At 40.3% G+C, this 16,150-nt stretch overlaps 4 protein-coding genes and 1 long non-coding RNA gene across 18 annotated transcripts in view; 2 read left to right on the plus strand and 3 right to left on the minus strand.

Annotated features, from left to right (window-relative positions):
- The window catches only part of LOC124344354 (plasma membrane calcium-transporting ATPase 2-like), a 44,715-nt gene extending 42,189 nt beyond the window's left edge, over positions 1 to 2,526 (minus strand). For 8 of the 9 annotated variants that reach the window (XM_046797881.1, XM_046797876.1, XM_046797877.1 and 5 more), the window contains exons 1-2: positions 2,257 to 2,526; positions 414 to 646 (exon numbers count right to left, since the gene is read on the minus strand). The gene's annotated coding sequence lies outside the window, so the exon portion shown is untranslated. Of the gene's footprint in view, positions 1 to 413; positions 647 to 806; positions 826 to 2,256 lie in introns of those variants that run through there. The other variant, XM_046797872.1, reaches the window with a different exon arrangement.
- A 79-nt stretch (positions 2,527 to 2,605) lies between these two features.
- On the plus strand, positions 2,606 to 7,424 carry LOC124344356 (telomerase reverse transcriptase-like). 3 transcript variants are annotated; one of them, XM_046797885.1, is made up of 4 exons: positions 2,606 to 2,683; positions 2,799 to 2,917; positions 3,946 to 6,662; positions 6,735 to 7,424. In XM_046797885.1, exons 3-4 carry the CDS (start codon positions 3,954 to 3,956, stop codon positions 7,203 to 7,205), a joined length of 3,180 nt encoding a protein of 1,059 aa, XP_046653841.1. In that variant the 5' UTR covers positions 2,606 to 2,683; positions 2,799 to 2,917; positions 3,946 to 3,953; the 3' UTR covers positions 7,206 to 7,424. The 3 variants fall into 3 exon arrangements, with proteins under 3 accessions (XP_046653841.1, XP_046653839.1, XP_046653840.1); XM_046797883.1 differs by having other exon boundaries at positions 2,799 to 2,912; XM_046797884.1 differs by lacking the exon at positions 2,606 to 2,683 and having other exon boundaries at positions 2,774 to 2,912.
- LOC124344358 lies at positions 7,112 to 8,555 on the minus strand. Its single transcript, XM_046797891.1, has 4 exons — positions 8,286 to 8,555; positions 8,006 to 8,222; positions 7,773 to 7,915; positions 7,112 to 7,707 (listed from the first exon to the last, which is right to left on the minus strand). Exons 1-4 carry the CDS (start codon positions 8,344 to 8,346, stop codon positions 7,595 to 7,597), a joined length of 534 nt encoding a protein of 177 aa, XP_046653847.1. The 5' UTR covers positions 8,347 to 8,555; the 3' UTR covers positions 7,112 to 7,594.
- A 168-nt stretch (positions 8,556 to 8,723) lies between these two features.
- Positions 8,724 to 11,115, plus strand: LOC124344357 (S-adenosylmethionine mitochondrial carrier protein-like). 4 transcript variants are annotated; one of them, XM_046797886.1, is made up of 7 exons: positions 8,724 to 8,814; positions 9,258 to 9,367; positions 9,441 to 9,597; positions 9,675 to 9,787; positions 9,857 to 10,124; positions 10,195 to 10,333; positions 10,405 to 11,115. In XM_046797886.1, exons 2-7 carry the CDS (start codon positions 9,320 to 9,322, stop codon positions 10,505 to 10,507), a joined length of 828 nt encoding a protein of 275 aa, XP_046653842.1. In that variant the 5' UTR covers positions 8,724 to 8,814; positions 9,258 to 9,319; the 3' UTR covers positions 10,508 to 11,115. The 4 variants fall into 4 exon arrangements, with proteins under 4 accessions (XP_046653842.1, XP_046653844.1, XP_046653843.1 ...); XM_046797888.1 differs by having other exon boundaries at positions 8,725 to 8,814; positions 9,263 to 9,367; XM_046797887.1 differs by having other exon boundaries at positions 8,795 to 8,886.
- Positions 11,116 to 14,416: 3,301 nt separating this feature from the next.
- On the minus strand, positions 14,417 to 15,731 carry LOC124344359. The gene is made up of 3 exons (XR_006919710.1): positions 15,691 to 15,731; positions 15,080 to 15,395; positions 14,417 to 15,045 (listed from the first exon to the last, which is right to left on the minus strand). It is a non-coding gene; the product is annotated as an uncharacterized LOC124344359 (long non-coding RNA).
- Between the last annotated feature and the right edge of the window lie 419 nt (positions 15,732 to 16,150).

Consider the following 16,150-nt stretch of genomic DNA (forward strand, 5'->3'; position numbering starts at 1 on the left):
GCAGCAAACAATAGTTGGGGAGGGGCCGCCGATCCAATCGAAGATGATGACAGAGAAGAAATGGCGACTATTATTAACTCTAATGAAAATAATTGCGGCAACCCATTCGACGCGTGTGCCACCAACCGAATCAATACCACAACGAGGGAATCTGCTCTCGCTCTTTCTCTGTACCGAGCACAACGATGGATAATATATGTGTGTACCTTCATCCATACGGCGAATAGTAGGACTACATACATAATCGATCCAACCAACCCAATCGTCGAGCAACAAACAACCAACGGGTTTCGTCACTCTCTATATCTTCTAGGGGTTGGTTGTTGCAACACATACGTCCATAAAAAACGAGCAAGAAATACACACACACACACGAGAAATATCAAAAAAAAAGCAAAAGAATCAATAGATACCTGAAATAGGATGCGATGGATGTGGTCGAGTAAACCTTCCTGGTGTGGCGTTCCATGCCTCCAGGAGGACACACACACAAAAGAACCGTTCGCCCTTCCAGAAAAAAGTCTATCGGGGCGTCGTTGTCTGCCTACCAATGTCCGGGTGTGTGTGTGTGTGTGTGTCACTCGATCACAAATTCTATTGATCAATCAGTTGTTATTCCGACTCCCCATTGTGGGTAGGTAGAAATCTGAAATCACAAACAAGAGGAAATAAAGAAATATTATAGTGGATTTGACGTCATTTTTCCTGTATATAGACATCAGGTCTGCAGGTTTACTTGAGGTGAAATGATAAAATTATAAAAGATTATAGGGGGGAAAAAAGATAACGGGAAAATAAAAATATACCAGGACAATAACACGTTATCTTGCCCTGGCAATGGCCACCCGACTAACTCCCCAATCGCAATCTCTGATGGACTAAAAAGCCTACCGACAAGAGCGAGAGATGACAAGAAGTTACGCCCTAAAGTATTAACCGTATGTCGAAGATTAAAAAACAAAAAAAGATATATGGATCGTGTCGAGACACTAAAGTGTGTGGGACCGGGAAAAAAGCGACAAACTGAATTGGTTGGCATTTTCTCAAAACGTTTTCGAACAAAAACGTCGTGATTGGAATAAAGTCTCTATTCTCCATATTTCTCCAATGTTTTGCAAATTGAGCCGAGAAGCGTCTGCTCTAAAGCAGAGACGAATTTAATCACGTTCTTACAGGAAGGGCCGCATTCAGTTGGTCGATTGTTCTCAGCTACCACGTGACTGGACATTCTCACGCTCATAAAGGGATAGGATGAGACACCTTTTTTTCCCCCCCCAAATGTGATTTAATTCAGTGTTTTGGATCGAAGAATCGTTCACGGACATTAGTTCGGCTGAAAACTTGATTCAATGGCAAAGCAGGTGTTGTTGGTTCATGCAAACGTGGGCTTCATTTTCTTGTACAAAGAAGAGAAAGGTTCTTTTATTCAAGAAGCAGCAGAAATAGCAGCAGCACGACACAACAACAACCGAAAAAAGGATGGCGTGACCTACATATAATCCAGACAATCTCACTGTAGCTGCTGTAGGGTTGATATTTTGGCTTTGAGGTTAACACACACACACACGGCGTGAATTTTTTGAAAATAGTGAGGAGGTTGGAAGGCTAAAAAGAAAGAAATGGCAACGACCTGATTAGTAATCCCCAATTTTCACAGGAAAGGAAACGAGGCGCAAGCGCGGAGCTGAGGGAACCCGACATTTTTATTGACGAAAATAGCAGCCTCTGTGTCTCGTGTATCTTTTTTCTCGAGGATTTCTTTTTCACATCTCATCCATCACGAATATGAAAGGCAGAAGATATCTTGGTGGATGACGAATACAGTCTTTTTTAATTGAAAATTCGTGGAGAAAAAGAAAAGAAAAAACGTTTTCAACTATTGCCAGCTGTGGAAAATGACGAATTGTCAAGGGGTACTATAATCTTTAAGACAAAAAATACACCCCCCCATTCGGCCATTGAATATGCATGGTTCTCTCTCTCAACTGTGTGTGAATTTTTCTTCGCCAACAAAAAATATTCAATTCCCTTCCATTTTCAAAGCCCATGTTGGAGAGAAAGAAAAAAAACAAGGTCACGTTTTGTGGGACACGAATCGAGAATGAATTATTTCTAGACAGCTGCTTTGCTCGGGATCTTGCCGGTGTGGACACAACATGGGAAGAAAGAGAAAAGGTTTCGCCATATTCACACTGAGACGAACGAACGATAAAAACCCGATAGGGAGAATATATATGTGTCGTTTGATATACTCACAGAGCTGCAAATACCGATGGGCACACACAACTGCTAAACAGGAGTTATATTTCTTGCAATAACGTGTCCCAAGTATACAGCCAAAGGAAAAATCGAAAAATCTCAACACACAGACGTCGAAATTTGTCCACGACCGGCTGCGAAAAAAATATGGCCTCACGCACACTCACACATACACAATCACACTGTTTTAGTGGACAGCAAAGAAGAAAAAAAAAGTCAATCGAAAATACGATTCACGAGCCCCAAAATCACGACCCGACCGTATTCTCTCTTACAGAGTCGACTGAGAAACTCCCTACTAGTACTCACTGCCCGGCACTAACGCCATCTTTTTTTCTTTTTAGAGGTGGGGAGAAAGGAGGAGCCGACAGAATGTGGCGGGCTCGGGCGCGTTCACTCAACGAATCTCTCATTTTTTCTCAAGGTAATGGTTGTCTCTAACGGTATATTTACTTTTTGGAAGTGACTATAGCTATTTTCAATATTTCTAAATTCATTCAACGATTTCATTTATTTCATTTGCTGATTTGTTTCAAAAGGGATAACACAGATTGTCAACTCTGGGGAGGTCTCGTCACCAGCAGACGACGTTTGTTTGTTTTGTTGTTGCGGGACTCGCGCCTTGAAAATGGAGAGGAATCTAGATGAAAAATGTAAGGTATCGTCATTCATGATATGCTAGACTCATCAATATCCATGACTTTGTCTATCTTTATTCATTAGTCATGGAATTTATTATGGGGCAGTAGGAAATGTCATCTGGGGTCGGTACCTAAACAGGTCTAATTTAGTCAAATGATTAGGTGGAAAAAATTAGGTCTTCAGGAAATTGGGTTCTAGGCCTTATTCCGGTCCGTTAGACAGTTACGTCACCACTACTCTCCGTTTTAAAGACTATCTTTGTTTGATTTACAATAATTGTATTCCCAGTTAATACCTTTTGACATTTACTGTTGGTTGACGTCAAATTGTGTTGACTCACTCAAACATAGATAACTTAAAACTTGGATCGTATTGCTGCACGACTACTTATCAGCTCAGTTAGTTTATGAGTTGATTGTATGATAATATGATCCATTGTTCAGATTTTGTTATATAAAAGGCTCCTTTACATAATTCAAATTAAAAACCAATAAAAGTCTTCCTTTGGGCAATAATGAATGTACTCATTCATCCTTAATTGTGTATCTGTGAACTGGATATGTATTTGTGCTAGCCAAGAAGAAATGGTGGCGTTCAATGTTTCGATGACGCACATGGCTCTGTGGTGAGAGGCGGACAACAGAAGTTGAGTCCTAGGCTATTATTTACAGCTCCGGGGTGTATTAAAGCGGAGACGGCGGTAATTTCCACCGTTTGCGGTAAATTTTTCATGGGATTTCTCAAATATGAACGAATGCCCCACTTTCCCTTTTGTGTCCCCCCCCCCCCCATAGTTCCTAAGCAAAAAAGAACAAACAAAAACTTGTGATCCTGTTTCTCATCACATACCTAGCGCTCTAGTTTTGAGAGTTGAATGAGCCATGGAAGAGAACAGAGACAATTCAAACCATCATGACTCAACACCCTTGATTGATCTGTACAGTACCAATCGGGAGAAAATTGAAAATACTGCGCTGTGTTTTGAAACTCTCCGTCTTGCCTGATTGCTTTAATTTTCTGTTCTTTTTTTTTTTCTTCACGCAGAATTCCCGATGACTGAAAGCGGATTTGATATCTTGAAGAAAGTCTTTGCCGGCAGGCAGGTTATCAGCTTAGCTGATTTGAAGGACGATGGGGAAAATAACAAAAAGTTGCCACAACTGTTTCGAAAGGCTGTAGCCATCCATGTTCAGCACCAGTGCAAGCTGCGGGCTGCGCCGCAGGTTGGAGCCGAACAACAGCTGGACTGGTATCAATTAATTGAGTCTTGCGATTCCAACTTGTTCATGAGAGGCCTAAAGGACAAATGGCACCTGCCTTGTGTGACAACAAGCAGCGTCTGCGAATGCCCTTTCGTACCACATGCCACCAAGAGCGATTGGGAGGCGCTCCATGCGGAAATCGGAACCCAAAAGATGAAATGCCTCCTCATCCACTGCAGCATCTTCGTCCTTGTTGAAAGCCGAGCCCTGCTACAAATTTGCGGTTCGCTGGATAAAGGTGACCTGGAGAAAAGCTATCCGCCCATCTTCAAATTCCGCGCAGCCCCAAAGGCCACCAAACGCAAAAGGAAAGAAATAGAAAATGTGGTAGCGATTCTGCCCAAAACATGGACGCTTCCAGTTCTCGACCGCCCGTCTGTTAAGCGACCATTGAAGAAAATTCGTCTGGCATCCAGTGATGGGCAGTCTCAGAATGTCGAGTTCCTTGTAGATACGACCAAAAGTATCGCTCCGATCGTCGATAAAATTCCAGATAATGCACCGACATCTTTGGTGCCTGTTTTGAAAAAAATACGCTTCCAGCAATCTGACAGCTTGTCTCTTCCTATACCGTTATCTATCGAAGCCAAAGTGCCAACAAACGAAACTGAACATCCATCCAGTTGGAAGGAAATGGGCAAGAAGAAGACTCGGCGTTGGCGCAACAAGTTGATTGCAAAACAAAATGTAGATAATCGAAGAGCTATTGATGGCTCTATCAAAATCGCACACGATGAAATTCTCTACAGTAGCTCTGGCTGGACCCATTTTCCGATAACCCATCCGATTTCTCATTCTTCTCCGAATCCGACTGTGCTGGCTATTTTGAGAGCGGCCGTCGGTACCGAATGCAACGAGTCAGAAGATCAACTACGATCAAATTTGCCCAGATTGGGTCAACTGATCGAGGTCATGATGAAGAATCACCGTCGATGTCGCTACAATCCAATCGTACGGCGGATGTTGGCCAATTCAGACTACGACCCGAAAAAGTCTTTTGTCGATGCCGGCCGTGTTTATCTGTTTATCAGATGCGTTATCAAGAAAGTTGTGCCAACCGAGTTGCTAGGCGGCCAAACTAACCAGCAAATATTTTTATCGAACGTCCGACGATTCGTTGAAGCCGGTCGGGGCACATCGTTCACGCTCAATGATCTCATTCAGTCAATGCAGACCAGTAAATGCCACTGGTTCTCGCATTTTTCGAGCCTACCCGTCCAGATTTCATTGCTGGCCAGATTGATCACTTGGCTTTTCGTGGGTTTCGTTAAACCTTTGATCCGACAGCATTTTTATGCCACAGAGACATCTTATGGCCGTAATCGGATATTTTTCTATTCGAAAGATGTTTGGCAAAGGATCCATCATCGAATGCTACGCTCTATCTGCTCCGTCAGTCTCCGTCAACCGCTACCCGTGTTGGAGAAATCGACAGCTCCCGACCCAGCGGCGGAATTGCAAAATCTCCTACTTTTCGCTCGATTGCGTTTTGTTCCAAAAAAGAACGGCTCTCGACCCATCATGTCCACCAAGTTCCGAAATACTAGTCGTAAAGAAGTCAACACCGCTCGTTTACTCCTCAGTACCATTGCCGGTCTTTATGCGGAAGGGATGGATGCCAAATCGACCCACAGTTTGCATCGAAAATGGGTCCACTTTGTCGAAAATCGAGACAAAGAACAACCCGTTTATTTTGTCAATGCTGACGTCGAAGACGCTTTTGGATCTATTGATCACCAGAAAATGGTGGCCCTCTTGAAAGGATATGGCAGGACACTTCCGAAAGAGCTACAGATCCGCACTTTGTGTACCGTCAGTCCCGATGGTCGACGAAGTAAACCTTTCCAAGTCATTCCGTACTTCCATAAAACAAATCCAGAAGGATGGGTGCAGCAAATGTCACCCGGCACTGTCGTTTTCCATACAGGAACCCGCACTGAGAAATTGGACATTGTCAAAATCCTGCAATTTGCCATCAAATCCGTCCGTGAGGTCCATGTCGTCCACCATGATAAGACACATTATCGGTTGAAGCGAGGAATTCCACAAGGATCTCAGCTATCCAGTGCCCTGTGTCACATTTACTACGGTCATTTGGTTCGAGAGCATCTGTTTGAATTTCTCAATCACCCAGAAGACTTACTAATTCGGGTGGTCGATGATTTCCTTTATCTGACCACTAATGGCGAGCGCGCTCGAGCGTTTCATCATCGCATCCACCAGGGCTTTACAGACTACAACTCTTACGTCAATATCAACAAATCTGCAACGAATTTGGATCTGACCGAGCCTCGCGACGAAACTAAAGATAAACCGGTCCGAAAACCTGTTTGGTTCTCCTTCTGTGGGCTGCAATTCCACACGAAAACGTTGGAAATTCGTGGAGACTACACCAAATACGAAGGGACGGACATTATCCACTGCATCACGCCGACATCTGGAGAGCCGGGAAAATTATTACTCAAGCGTCTACAAGGAATTTCAACACTAAAAATTGAGGTGACTTTCAGTTTTCTCTTCCAAAAATAAAGTTTGTTTTTACACGTGTAATTTTTTTATTTAAATTTTTAGACCATTTACCTTGACGCAAGAGTGAATAGGAAACCGACTATTACCAGATCCATGTTCAATGCTTGTCTCATGGCCGCTTTCCGGTTTCATGCCATTGTGAAACACATTTTAATGCGTAGTACCCGACGTCATCATTGGTGTGACAAAGCCCTGGACGCTCGCTACCTCGCCCACACTGTGATAAAGGAATGCTGCTCTAAAATGGTCGGCCACGTCAGCAGTGTCCACCGACGCAGGAAAGATGTCAAGATTATTCTCAGTAGGACGGAGACGGCCTGGCTCTGCTACGAGGCGTTTCACCGAAAGCTCAACCAGCACGAAAAGCTCTACTCGAATGTTCTGTTGGCTATCCGAATGCTACAAAAAGAGTACGAGAAAAAGTTGCCAGAAGCGAAGCTCAGAAACATTCGATCGTGGATTGGGCGCCGGATTCCCCGGTCATTCCGACGGATGAAAGATCGCGTGACGTAAAATGTTTTGTATCAAAGCTTGTATTTTTCAAGTCGTGTTTTGCTTGAATAAAAGAAAATGCAATTTTTTTTCATCAAAATTGTGATAAATCGTTGCAAAACAGACAAACAGATTAGCTGCATACGTGACTAGATTACACAATTCTTCTTGGAGGATCAATCACGTCTAAAGCTTCAAAATGGACGAATTCACCATCAAATAGCATAATAGTATTAGAAAGTAGCGCAAAAATAATTTTGTACGAAGACAATTTAAGCTTCTTAGTTCAGCACGAGATGAGGTTATATCATTAATGCAGCATAAAGTTACCGCGTGAATTCGATGAGATTCATTAAGTATTGCAATTAAAGTGTTAATTTGAGATACTGGAGGTTCAGACGATGCGCTCGTCAAGCGTCATAAAGGACCGGCCGAACCTGAACGGCATTCGGTTCATAACCTTGCTGAATTTTGTAATCTTCGTTCGGCATACCATTTAATTTCATCAATTCTTCTTTGGTAGCTGTGATTAAAAAATAAAAAGAATCATGTCAAGTTTTTCATTGTTTTTAAATTCAAGGAACTTACAAAAAGCAATTGTGTCATTATGCTCATACTTGCTGTGACACACAGAGTATAATGGACATTTACTGCAAAAACAGCAAACAAGAACCAATATTGAAGATAAAAGGCAGGAAATAATGACCCCAACTGATATAGCTATCAGCATACTGTAAATAGTAATACATCAGAATAGATGCAAAAAAAGAACCAAATTATGTAAAAGTTTAAAGCTTAAGATCACTAAAATTGTTAATTACCTATCACCAAATCCTAACATAGAATCATGTGACTTTCTTTCACAGCACATACCAGTAGCTGGAACAGCTTGGCTATCAGAATAACAACAATCGGTAAATTGGGGAGGATCTTCAGGTCTAGGACAGTGAAAGAGATCTTGATCATCAGATAATTGAGAAGTGTTATCATTAATCCATCTTCTGTGATTTTCAATTTGGCATAACCTTCCATAAATGCCTGCAAAATTTTAAATAGATAAGAAAAAAAGAAAACAAGTAAAAATATAAACATTATTCTTACATGGGAAAAGAGAGAATGTTGAGAAAAGTATTGCTATGGAAGCAAATGCTTTGAAACACATCTTATTATACTGATGAGTGATGAGAAATTACAACTTAATGTTGTAGAATTATGGCTACTTTAATGATGAAAAATAAGCAACGCTATGAGAAAAAATCTCTCGTGTCTCTAGTCTAGTGCTCTTGAAAATAGCGTGCTCAAATTCTACCCATCACAACATTACAGAACAATTGCCTGAGGCTGCAGAATGTGTCGTGTTTACCACGCCCAACTTGACATAAGCACATAACTAAACAGCTACCCAGTGAGGTCATTGTTAAAATTTTCACATCTGTTCCAAAATTCTTCCAGAGTCATTAAAATTATATTAGGAGCTTTATTTTTAACTTTAAACAATTAAAATGATGATTTTTATAAAATTTTATTTAATGCTCTACTGTGTGAATCGACGATATCTGACAGCGTAGCGCAAGGAAAACTGTTAAAGAGGCAGACGACGGAAACCGGCTAAACATGTCTTCAAGTTCAAGTACAAGAAATTTTCGCAAATTATACTTATTTTACTTCTAAACTCTCGTTATTATGTTGAACATTAAGAGAGGCATGTTTGCGTGTTTTCTACACTTTCTTCTTCTCTTCAAACATTTTACCGTATACCTTTTCTACTGAAAACATGTCAAAAATCTCTTTTCCATTCTCTAACAAATTGAAACGATAGAAAAGAATTTAGCACATTGTTTTCTCGATCTAAAGTCTAATAAATGTGTCCCAGTACGCGCAAAAAATGTTGCTCATAGATAAACAAAATCATTGCACAGCTGTCAGAAAATTTTAGAGAGCTTCTTTCTCTACAAAACCATTTTAGTCAGTTATAAGAAATTTAGAAATACCGTTTTTACCATTCCGTCTTGTGTGTTTCTATTCAACAATACAATATTGTCAATCTAACAAGTAATTTTTTTTTATGTCAAGGATAGTAGCTGTACCTGGTATCAACATTTTCTTAATTGGAAACAACTCCAGTTTTGAACAAGATGACTACTGAAACAAGTTTTAATACTTCATTTCACAACTTCCTAATCGTAAGGATGGTTAGAGATAATTTTAGTTCCTTAGGCTATTTTTGTAAATATATGTGAACTTTACTTTTTGTAGGCTGGTGGAATTGCAGGAATTTCTGTGGATGCTGGACTTTTCCCCCTTGATACTATTAAAACAAGGTTACAGAGTCCTGATGGTTTTGTAAAGTCAGGAGGGTTTCGTGGAGTTTATTCTGGACTCGGGACAGCTGCTTTGGGTTCAGCACCAACTGGTAAGTGGTAGAATTGACTTAAGTTACACAAGCAAATATGTGTTTAATTTACTTGCTAATTTTTTTGCGAAATGTAGCGGCACTATTTTTTTGTACTTATGAAAATACCAAACGATTACTGAATAGTAATGGCTTTTTCACTATTTGGCAGCCAATTGTTCATATGACCAGTGCTGCGTTTGGTGAAGTTGTAAGTCATGTGCACCTCTTCTTACATAACAAAAATAGTTTATAAATAAATATGAAACTTGTCGTCTAGACAGCATGCTTAATACGCGTTCCGGTCGAGGTAGTCAAACAAAGACGACAAGCAGGATTCCATTCCTCAAGCAAACATATTTTTCGGTCAATCCTACAGCTAGAAGGAATCGCTGGCTTGTATAGGGGTTATATGACAACCGTTCTCCGCGAAATTCCATTTTCATTTATTCAGTTTCCTCTTTGGGAGGGGATGAAATCCTTTTGGTCAGACGCACAAGGACGACCAGTCAGCCCATGGCAATCTTCTGTTTGCGGCGCTGTTTCGGGTAAGTTAGATCTTATGCTCTTATAATTGTAACAAAGTAACTAATTGACTGACTGTTGGGTTTCTTTTAGGAGGAATAGCCGCAGCTGTTACAACACCCCTCGACGTGGCTAAGACAAGAATAATGTTGGCCGACCCGGCTAGTATTGAAGCGGGTGGAAAACTCAGCCTAGTTTTGAGAAGCATTTACTTTGCTCAAGGAATCAAAGGGTAATGCAGTTATTTATTTATTCCGCTTTTCTTCATCCCTTCTAACATAAAATTTCTATTATAATTGACAGACTTTTTGCTGGAATCATCCCACGTGTTCTTTGGATATCAATCGGAGGAGCAATATTTCTCGGAGTTTACGACAAAGCCTTGGTTACCCTTATTCATGACTAGATCCTTGACTTCATTGGCAGTTTACTCACAGGAAACCCAAAATTGTAACATGTTTAGTTGGCTTGATTTTTTACCGAATTAAATCTGCCATTTTTAAATTACGTTTGAATTTGCAATCAAGAAAAGGATTTTGTTGTTGCACTTGGTTGTTGCAATCATTCAGCAGGAAATGTCTTGTTAAGATAATTGATGTCTTCAGTAATATAGATTGCTCTATTAGAACCTGCATCAAAGCCCTTTCTCGGACTAAACAGATCATATAGTCTATTGTGTAAAAGTTAAAAGTTTGACGCTGACGAAGGACATTACGCGCAACCTTTTTTGTGAGCCACAAACCATTTAATATGCAACGATCGATACCAGGCTCTGCTAGGACTGGTAGCTTAATAGTTTAAGGATATTCTTTCTAAAACTAGCTTGCATTTTTATTTTCCTGTAAAATGTGAATTAGTCTGACGGATACCTAATGAATTTTCCACCATTTTCTTGTCTGATCAACATCATCAAGGTGGAATCTTTTTCGCAAAAACTGTTTAAATCTTATTCATTCAATCTGCACTTACGTTATCTTATTATGATGGAGCCCGTAGTAAATTTGATGGAAAGGATTCACTAATGCGGCTGGTTTGCGTCAACACGCGGGAGTGATACGCGTCATTCGACACTTAAGGAGGTCATTGTTAATTAATACCTGGTTTCTGAGGTCTATTTTGGCTACATCAAAAGGCGGCTTTGCACATTTTAAGCCCCCCGACAAAGAAAGTTAGCAGTGATATTTCCAATTGCCAATAGCGCGTAACGTTGATGGGATTCTGTGATAATAAGGAAAAAGTAAAGGTAACAGTAACGCAAAGTGTATACCGTAGTTGAAATGGTAATTCCAACTGCAAACAACTCAGTAACGCGCATACTACAAAGGGCTTGTAGTGTTAAACATATTATAACATTAAAAGTTCTGTGACACTAAAAAGGTAAAATTAAAATTTTGTTTGCAGAGGCTTTTAATGCAGGAATTAATCAATTAGATGGCTCATTCAATCAGAATTTTGTAATGCCGAGTTTTAAATTTATAATTGAACCAGCAGTAGCTCAACGAATTTGTGTTATTTAAAAAAAAATTTTAAATGACTGAAGGTTATGTGCGTGGGCTAAACTACAGCTAATAAACTAGCATGTCCGTCCGTTAAAACGTTAACGGTTTAGTAAACGATTTACTCTTATTCCTCACCCTAGATGGCGAAGCCGTCGAACTATGCCCCATCTCACGGCAGTCAAGAAAATTGTCTGTTTCTTCTCCTTAAAAAAAAAAAAAAAAAAATATGGTGACCTGAGTGCTAAGTCCGAGACTGATGACCACGTTGTAACTTGTGAGTTCAGAGCTTTCCTGTAAAAGAGGCTTACCTTTTTATTGAGTGTGGAATGTGGTCGGGGAGAAGAACAGTTTCCAATAGTTAGTCAGAGCTATATACTAGCTTTATAGCTCTGAGTTAGTTAAGTAAGAATTGTAAAATGTCAGCGAAAGTAAAAGTTGAAGTGTAGAAATTTAATCTTTCAATAATTATGAAACTGCTTTTAATAACTGTTTCTATCATTCTATTTAGGTTACTTATAATATTAAGTCACCAGCCAATCCTATCTGGAATTTTGCTATAGATGAGACTAGACTTTCAGACGATCGTCAACGTTGAGAAAGAAGAAGAATCTAAATCCAAAGTAGAGCCAGAAGAACCAACTACTACCAGTAGGCTATACCAACAGAACTTATTCCACACACTCCAAGACTAGCATTATTGTGGCTTATCATTGTTGACTTACGAATAATAGTTTTGCTGGTGGGGTCATCAATAAAGAAAGCAGTGGTACCTCCAGCAAATCGAAATATTCTTTACCAACCGACGTTATTTTCAATTTTGGCATTGGGCGGCTGGCACCAGACGTATGTTAACCAGTACACGAGCAATCCACTTGTGGCCAGTAAGCACCAGGCATCGGAGGAGAACCACTGTAAATGTTAACTTGTCGCTCAAGTTCCCCGTTACCAAACCTTTATCACCTCCATCATATCAAAGGACTAAAGCATCAGGTAATAGGAAACATTTAAATTTGTTTTCGAATCCATAGCTAATGAGCATTTTATTCTTTCTAACTGATCCGGAAACACTAAGGTGATGAAATTCGTCTTTACGGTCAATTGAGTTCGACCGTATCACGAATTGAAACATATAACCCGATGTCGTTCAAGATTTCCATTGCGACCGCAAGAATAACTCACCAGCTTGGATCTACTCATTGGCCAGACCTATGTTCAGGAATGACACGTTTTTCCGCACAGACGGCCTCTAATCGTTAAAGAATTCGCTTTGTAAGATCGAACGCTTTGCATGTCTCGCTGAGAAAAAAGGAAAAAGGGAAGTCGCCCCACCTGATTACGTAAACGCAAGTTAGTGGAAGCGCCCAAATCGTCGCAACCAACCATCACATAAAAATGAAGATGACTTGCAACTTTAGGGTGCTACTAACTAAGCATTACCGCAAGAGGTTCGAAAAATCTGCTGCCAGTACTACCACCTAATCTTTTTCGACTTAAGTGCACATTAGAGACTTTGGGATCTGGAGGTAATCATCTGGAGTAAAAATCAGATTAAAGTGTTGAGAAAATCTGGTCAGTCGGTCCATCCATCAAATTGTCCTAGTAAACCGAAGTCCTGATGGATTTGGTCGTCGAATTTTTTTTACAGCTCGTCCAGGGAGGAGTTCTGATGAAGATCTGATGAAATTGGTCTCGACCAGAGAATGCAGTCCGAGCGAATGCATTGAAACTTCAGATACTAAACCGGGAAGCCCGGCCATGGAATTCCGTCAACGCCGGAATGGATCCGATGCCAGTTTCAAGGTAAAAATGCAAATGATTCCATTCGAAATTGGTTTGACGAATTCAAACAACTGTTTTCTATTATCTGTGGTGAAAGCAGTCGGCGTCCAGCACGGAATCGGATTCAATGCCGTTTGCCAACGACAACGCCGGTACCATCAAATAGTGAAGTGCGCCGGCTCACTCGGCCCTTGCAGCACTGACGTACGTACTCTTCTTCCTCTGTCGCCGTCACTCGGCCGACGGGCGCCATCCACCAGCAAAACCAACATAATCTCGGTGAGCATTGTGCGCCCCTGTCTCTTAAGTAAATTCTCTCACTCGTCCCATTTGCCTCGCTTTGAAACTCCTTAGCGTTTGCATTTAGTTTAGCTTTTGCTGCCAAATTCAACGCTTGTTTGTCATTGCCACTTTTGTTTTCGATTAACAGGAACTAGCGACGTGTTGAACGACGTTGGCAACATGCTAGCTGACTTGAGGGACGAATTGGGCTCTATGTTGGAAGAGGAAAGCAGTAACCAGCCCATAAGGCAGAAATCCTAAATGAGGGGTCGCAAAAAGCGTTGTTTGTAATTATATATATCTTAACCTGGATTTTTAAACGTTTGCTGATCCCCTAGACCCCCTTCCCTTCCCTTGGAGTAAGAAAAACGTTCCGGGCGCCACTTTTTGTTTAATGCCAGCCAGCTGCGTCAAAGTGCCTAGTAAGTTCACAAGCATGATCCATTTGGATTGATGAAACAGTTGATGAACAAGTGTTGGATATTCCTATATTCTTATTTCTCCCTTTTTCTTCTTCAATTTAACAATGGTCCATCTCGATGGAAATTATTTCTTCTACCTTACGTGACGATTTTAACTAGTGGGATATTTTTTTTGTTTATCCGTCCTTTTGTTATCTGTTGCCTGCCCAGCCAACTGATGTACCTGTATAATATTGTATGGAATACATGTACACGTTTATCGTATCCCACTTTTGAGCAGATAAACGGTGTCTGTAAGCCAACTGCACGTTTTTTTTATTGAAAAGAAACAAACCCTCCTCAATAATCGGACTGGTTTGTAACCCTTATATTTTTTCATCCAATCTACGCATTTTGAGTGTTCCTCCCGTTGTCCTTTGATTTATGATAGTTTTTAATCTTCACACTAGATAAAAAGATTTCTCATTTGATATTGTTGTCTCTTTTTCTTGTATAATATTCAGATAAAATCAATCTAGAATGTAGATCTAGACAAGTTTGTCAGAACATCAACTTGTAAATCATAGTTCACAGTCGGACTTTTGCCGCTTTTGCTGATTGGCTCTTCGCGATTGCAGAGATGCAAGATACGGACGTTTTTAATAGCAAAACTGAAATTGGCAATGCTGCGTTATGCTTAGTTAGTAGCACCCTAAAGTTGCAAGTCATCTTCATTTTTATGTGATGGTTGGTTGCGACGATTTGGGCGCTTCCACTAACTTGCATTTACGTAATCAGGTGGGGCGACTTCCCTGACCGTTTTACAATCCAGAGCGTGTGGAATAAGTTCTCTTGGTATACCGGTAGTAGTTGGTTCTTCTGGCTCTACTTTGGATTCAGATTCTTCTTCTTTCTCAACGTTGACGACCGTCTGAAAGTCTAGTCTCATCTATAGCAAAATTCCAGATAGAATTGGCTGGTGCCTAAATATTATAACGAAATATGAGAGGCAAATACCTCCACGTTCATTTGTCAACTATTTTGTGGGAGCCCCCTGACTGAATTTCTTGGCTCAGGTTGAGTTTTGCTCTTGATAAAAGGCCTTTTCAGATTCCGTCGTAGTCAAAACTTTAATCAACTGGGCGAATTGATGGGGCTTCTCGAGTAGTGCCATTATCTTATACGGTACTCCACGGCAATAGTTTCTTCACATCAACCATCACCGTCAATTTCTTCCAGGCTGCCAGTTTCTTCACAATAGCCGACCATAGCTGCGTCTTACAATGAATCAGTATTTGCGCCGATTGCTGTCTTTACCCAAATATTCCAGAGTCTGAGAAAATGAAATGAGGAATTCCATTACAATATTCAGTAATTATGATCTGCACATGCTAGTCAAGAGCCAATAAGCCTCCATTGGTTATTCCATTTAAGAAACATTTCTGCAGAAGATAAGTTTGAGTTTGTTAGTCCACACAGATTTAACTATCCCAATTAATTTATAAAGCAAAATCTCACTTTATTCTAAATCACTTGTTGGGTCCTCTAAAAATACAGTGTCTTTTCCTCTGTCCTCTCTACTTCATACATTTACACAGTTTACTAAAGAAATATTCCAGTACTTTAACGTGAGAAAGAGACATGAAAAGATGAAAGCAATACCTGTTTTTTGTTCTTGATCACCATTGGTACTTGGTTGTTTAAAATGTTGTGGGTCTGAAACCTATTAAGAATAAAGAATAAAAGGAACAATTATTACTAGCAGCTTCATAATTATTGTAAGATTTTTATTTCTACACTTGATCTTTTACTCTTTGCTGAAATTCTATAATTCTTACCTAACCACAGTCTGTGACCTAACTAACTGTGGGAAGCTATTCTTCTCTCAAAACACAATCCACATTCCACAAGTCAATCAATGGTGCTTTTGATTGCTGTTTGGTAAAATCTATTGCCCTCCAGATTCTGGGGAGGCAATAGGCGCGACCTTCCTGTTTTGGTACGGCACTAATTATTGACGTTAGCTTCTTTACAAGTCGCAACTCGCAACGTGGTTCGATCATGGACTCTCGATCGCCATGTTTTTTT

This window comes from Daphnia pulicaria, chromosome 6 (assembly GCF_021234035.1).
Source record: "Daphnia pulicaria isolate SC F1-1A chromosome 6, SC_F0-13Bv2, whole genome shotgun sequence".
NCBI classification, from domain to species: domain Eukaryota; kingdom Metazoa; phylum Arthropoda; class Branchiopoda; order Diplostraca; family Daphniidae; genus Daphnia; species Daphnia pulicaria.